This window comes from Agelaius phoeniceus, assembly GCF_051311805.1.
Source record: "Agelaius phoeniceus isolate bAgePho1 chromosome W unlocalized genomic scaffold, bAgePho1.hap1 SUPER_W_unloc_1, whole genome shotgun sequence".
Lineage (NCBI taxonomy): Eukaryota > Metazoa > Chordata > Aves > Passeriformes > Icteridae > Agelaius > Agelaius phoeniceus.
The window spans coordinates 9469392-9475391 of NW_027509866.1; the positions used below are offsets into that span (position 1 = coordinate 9469392).

At 52.5% G+C, this 6000-nt stretch overlaps 1 protein-coding gene across 1 annotated transcript in view; it reads left to right on the forward strand.

The window, feature by feature from the left end:
• The window catches only part of LOC143692499 (uncharacterized), a 168912-nt gene extending 164630 nt beyond the window's left edge, over positions 1–4282 (forward strand). The window contains exon 4 of the mRNA XM_077172733.1: positions 3636–4282. Within this exon, the coding sequence (XP_077028848.1) occupies positions 3636–4282 (647 nt within the window). The remainder of the gene's footprint in view (positions 1–3635) is intronic.
• The last annotated feature ends 1718 nt before the right edge of the window (positions 4283–6000 follow it).

Below are 6000 nucleotides of genomic sequence, written 5' to 3' on the forward strand. Positions count from 1 at the left end.
AAGCTCTTCCCACACTCCAAGCACTTGTGGGGCTTTTTCCCATCATGAAGCTGCTCATGGGCCACCAGCTCCAAGCTCTGGCTGAAGCTCTGTCCACCTTCCTGGCTCAGGGTGGGTCTTTCCTCCTCAGAGCACCCTGGGCTGGGTTTGGAGCCCCTTCTCCTGTGGGATCTCTGGGACTTGTCCTCCACGTTGGAATTCTGCACCATGGAGCCACTCAAAATGGCCTCTTCCACGATGTTCTGCCTTGGGGATTTGTCCTCCGTGGTCTCCATCCTCAGCTTCTTCCCTGGGGGAGGAAGGACAAGGAGAGGATGGGATTTGCCTCCGTGCCAGAGGGAAGGGGAAGGAGATCCCCCCAGTGCATCCCCAGCAGGACGGGGTTGGCAGCAGGGTTGTCCTACAGCCGGGGGCTGTGCTGGGCTGGGAGATGGAGCAGGAGAGAGGGGGAAAGGGGCACTGACTTCCTCCTCACCTGCCTGGGGCTCCTGGGGCACCTTCTTCTTCCTCACAGCCTCCTCCTCCATCTGGCCAAGTTTATGGGATGGAAAATCCTGTTTTGAGAAGAAAACAAGGGATAAGTACATTGAATTTTGTACTTGTTTGAAGGCAAACCTGGGGAGGGTCTAAACCAGGATTACAATTTAATAAGAAAATGAAGATCAAGGCAATGATGCAGAATCACTGCCTTAAACTGACAGAGTCAGGATATAACCCGACACCCTGCTGGTCAGGCTGGTGGCAGCAGTCCCATTAAATGGTGGCTGCAGTCCTGTGGGAGTGATGAACGTGATTCTGTCCAAGCAGTGATCCTGTAGAAGGGTCAGGTCTTCCTCTGAAGGTCCAGTGGTGGTTCTGGAGCTCTTGTCCTCTGGGAATCCAGTAGGCAAGCTGCTCCTGGTGTTGCAAGGCTCAGCTTATATGCAGGTAGGAATGCTTGGATCCTCCCCCTGGGCGGAGCATCCCACAATGGGAGGATGGAATTTGATCAGTCCTGCAGTGACACCCAATGGCCCATTCCCAGAAGATATCTCCCCTGGAGGGCGTGATCAGGGCTGAGTCATGGAAGAGATCAAGAACACTGCCCCACCTGTTTATAGCAGTTGATGAAGATGGGCATTGAAAACATGCATTTGGTTCCAACTTACATTGCAGCCTGAAACAGTGGGGGAATCCCTGCTCAGGGGGTGAACACCACCCCCCTTACCCAAACTGGCTCAGGTGTAAAACCCCCACCCTGGGAAGGCCACACACACACAGGGGACAATGTCACACTTGCCCTGCTCCAGGGCAAATGGCATCTCTCTAATATTTTCTTAACCAGATTGCAAAATTATTTTGGCACAGTGAGTTCAGGGCACTGTTCTTAGACCCCAGTTGCCTTTGACAACAGCATGGTTCCTTCCTCTGAGGAGGTTGTGGGTCTCTCTGGAGGAACTCTTGGAAACTTGGATGCAGCTTCCTCTGAGCAACCTATGGGAGAACTGATGAGGAAAATGGCTGTTGTGGGACTGGAGTGTAAAGAAAATACTTTGTTGTCCCTACTTGAAAAGTTTGTTAAAATCGCTGGAGGAAATGGAGCAAATGATACCAGCAAGACTGACAAGGTTCATTCACCACATGGCGAGGAACACAAGGCTGCTAAAAGTCCCACAAGAAGCCCAGCTCAAGTAGCTAAATTCCCAAATAACTACTGAATTCCCAGGCTTGGTTTTTTTCCAAATGTGAGAATCATTATTCTCTTCATCCCTGTCACCTTTGTGACAGCTACACAGAGCTTCCACTGCCTTTTAATAATATCTGTATTGGGCCGAATTTGCACTTTTCTTTAATTGGAACCTGCCAGGAGCTGAGCTGGAGCTGTGCAGGAACCAAGGAAACTTGGAATTGCCCCAGAATTGCTTCTATTGTCAGCCGGTGCTGCGGCGGCCGTGGGGCAGAGGGGTGGGAAAGGGGGGTCCGGGGTGGCAGTGGAGGAAATGCCGGGCCCGGGGGCTGAGCACAGGGCTGAGCACACAGAGATGGTTTTGTTCTTGCTGAGCTCGCACTGAGCCAAGGCCTGTCCTGCCCCTCATTCGGCCACGCTGGGGAGGGGCTGAGGGTGTGGGGGAGGCTGGGAGGGGACACAGCCAGGACAGGAGATCCCAGCTGACCCCAGGGATACCCCAGAGCATAGGACATCATGATCAGTGCATGAAGTGTGGGGATCAAGGAGGAAGGGGGCACAGTTGCAGTGAGGGTTTTGTCTCCCCAGGTAACACTTAGGCAGGATTGGGCCCTGTTTCGCCAGTGGGCAGGGCCCGCACCAAAGACACAGACACCAACTTAACTTAAGGAACAGTGTAATTTAGATAATGCAAATTTGCAAAAAATTACAAAAATATTAGGTAGGCAAAGCAAATAATCATTAGTAAATAATTCCGAAAGAGAAGATGTTGAAATGAGTATCAAACAACTGTCCATTTCTGGCTGCAGGCTCTGGAGATTCTATCTCTGCCTTCAATCAGGGTTGCATTCCCTAAAGAATCCTGGTATCAAATCCTGCTTTCCAAGGCTGGAACAGTGTCTCAGGTTTAGCTGGGTGTGTATTCAATTACCCTCTGTTAAAGCTGGGGCAATTATCATCTGTTAATTGAGCAGTTTTCTTTATCTCTTCCACATGAATCCTCCCGCAGGGAGATATCTTCTGTTAATGGGCCATTGAGTGTCACTGATAAAAATTCCATCATCCCATTGTGAGAAGATCTGCCCAGAGGGAGGAGCCAAGCATTCCTACCTGGAGATAATCTGAGAATGTGAACAACAGAGTCAGCCTTCTCCCACAAGATTCCCAGAAGAGCAGCTTTCAGCTCCACTGGATCCCAGAGGAAGACCAGGCCGATCGACGCCACAACTGGACCTTCCGAGGAAAACTCCAATCTTCTAAGGATCCCTGCTCCAACAGAACCACACCTGTCCCTGCAGGAGCACTGCAACCACCATTTAACAGGAGTGCTACCAACACTCTGACCCACAGGGTGTCAGGTCGTATTCTTACTCTGTAAGTAGTTTTTAGTACTACTGCATTTGTATTTTTAATTTTCCTTCTGAAGAACTGTTATTCCTATTCCCAAAGACTTTGCTTGACAGCCTCTTGTTTTGAAAATTATAATTCCAAGTGAAGGGATTAACATTTTCCATTTCAAGGGAGTCTCCTGCCTTCCTTAGCAGACACCTGTCTTTTCAAACTGACACAATGCCCTGGGACAGCCAGGCAGGTGAGGAGGAAGTCAGTGCCCCTTTCCCCCTCTCTCCTGCTCCATCTCCCAGCCCAGCACAGCCCTTGGCTGCAGGACAACCCTGCTGCCAACCCCGTCCTGCCGGGGATGCACTGGGGGGATCTCCTTCCCCTTCCCTCTGGCACGGAGGCAAATCCCATCCTCTCCTTGTCCTTCCTCCCCCAGGGAAGAAGCTGAGGATGGAGACCAGGGAGGACAAATCCCCACAGCAGAACATCAGGGAAGAGGCCATTTTGAGTGGCTCCACGGTGCAGAATTCCAACGTGGAGGAAAAGCCCCAGAGATTACACAGGAGGAGGGGCTGCAAACCCAGCCCAGTGTGTTCTGAGGAGGAAAGACCCACCCGGAGCCAGGAAGGTGGACAGAGCTTCAGCCAGAGCTCAGAGCTGGTGGTCCATGAGCAGCTTCATGATGGGGAGAAGCCCCATAAGTGCTTGGAGTGTGGGAAGAGCTTCAGGCAGAGCAGCACCCTGATCAGCCACCAGATGATCCACACTGGGGAATGGCCCTACGACTGTGGGGAGTGTGGGAAGGGCTTCAGCTGCAGCTCTGCCCTCATCATCCACCAACGCATCCACACTGGGGAGAGTCTCTGTGAGTGTCCCCAGTGTCAGAAGAGGTTTCAGACCAGCTCTGATCTCGCCAGGCACCGGCAGATTCACACAGAGGAGAGGCCCTTCCGCTGCCCTGACTGCAGGAAGGGCTTCAAGCGCAACTCCCACCTCATCATCCACCAGCGCATCCACGCTGGGGAGAGACCCTACGAGTGTCCCACCTGTGGGAAGAGGTTTCAGACCAGCTCAAATCTCCGCCTGCATGAGCGCATTCACACGGAGCCGAGGCCCTTCCGCTGCCCTGACTGTGGGAGGGGCTTCAAGCACAACTCCACCCTCATCAGGCACCAGCGCATCCACACTGGGGAGAGGCCGTATGAGTGTCCCCAGTGTGGGAAGAGCTTCACCCAGAGCTCTGACCTGACCAAACACCAACAGAGACACCAGTAAGGGAAGTCCTGCAAATGCCCCAAGTGCAGGAGGAGCTTCGTGCACTGCTCCAGCTTCATCCCCCATTGGAGGATCTATATTGGGAAAAGCCCTGGAGATTCATTTTCCCTGTGATCCATGCTGGGAAGACACCTGTCCCTTTTCCTGGCCCTGCCAATTACATGATTTGGGATGGAAGAACGTGAGGGTCTGGCAATGGCCCTGTCATTACATTCACTCCCACCTCAGGTCATTGCCAGGGGCAGGAAAGGGACTCTCTCTCTCTCTCCCTGAGGAGAAGGGTGTCCTTTCCAGGGAGGGGAAATACGAAACTGGGGAGAGCCATTAGTTGATGTTGTAGTTTTCCCTGTAAACAGTTTTATTGTTCCCTTCTGTTATCAATATTGTTTCTGTTCCCTTTTTTCCTTATCTCGTTGCTGTTCCCAATAAATTGTTCTTCTCACAGCCCGGGATCTTTGCCTTTTGTGCTTTCCATGGGAGGTGGGAGGGCAGCGAGGGCAGCGCGGTTTTAGCGGGAGCAGGAAATTGGGGAATCCCATTCCTGAAGCCCGGCCCATGGAAACCGAGCATCCCAGCTGGTGCCAGCCCTGGTGGCCATGGCAGCAGCCTTGGGAGCGGGTCCCTGGCTGGGGCTGTGGGAACCTCTTCCCTCTGGTGCCCAGGGACAGGAGTGGAGGGAGCGGCTGCAGCTAAGTCGGGGCAGGCTCAGGTTGGATCTCAGGAAAAGGTTTTTCCCTGTAGCCTGCTCTGCGGCCACGGGAGCTGAACTAATGCCGGCCAGCTGCTCCCGGTGTGTGGCAGGAGGAGAGCACAAGATCTGCCACTCCTGGGTTCTCCTCAAAAACCCTTGGGTAGTGGTGCTGTCTGCGGCCTGGGGGCCGCAGGCGAGAGCGTGGCTACCAAGTCCCGAGATAAAGGAAGGAGAGAGTGCACACTCGTGTGGATGCCAAGGTGCTTTATTTCCCAGGCGGGACCAGTGATGGGTGTCAGAGGAGGACGGCTTAGGGAGGCACTGATAAAGGGAATGAGCGTGACAGGAGGAGACTCAAGGTGACCAATAAACGGAGATCAGGGGAGGAGCGTGGGACACAGCGGGACCAATAAGGATTACATAAGGGAGGGAAGAGCCTCTGGAGGCAAATCATACATTGAGGAAGGGATGATTGACACGGAAAGTTCTCAAAATAATGAGGGGTGGTTACAATGATAGACAGGGGAAGTGGGCAGCACCAGGAGGGAGGAAATAAACTTATAAGGGCATAAAGGGAAGGATCAATGGATCAGTCACCTTGAGGGACAAAGCCATTGGCGGGAAAACAAGGGGTAACCAGCTTAGGGAGAAACCATTATGAGGGAAGTACATGGGGGGAACCGAGGGCCAAACCATATTTCTAACTTACAGAAGGGATAAACAACTTCACAACTGAACTCATATAAACATTTTAAAACACACGACAGCCACAGAGCAGTTAGATCAGTTTCTGGGGCCCAATATGTATACATGGGAGGAAATGCAATCATTAATGATTATGTTGTTCACACCAGAAGAAAGACACATGATCCGAGCGGCTGGGATACAAATATGGGAAAGGGAGCATGTGCAAGGACCTCCTGGGGATCTGAAAATGCCCATAGTGCGCCCCACCAGGGACCACAGCAGCACTGGGGGGAGGCAAGACATGGAGGAATATAGAACATTGATTATAAGAGGCATCAAA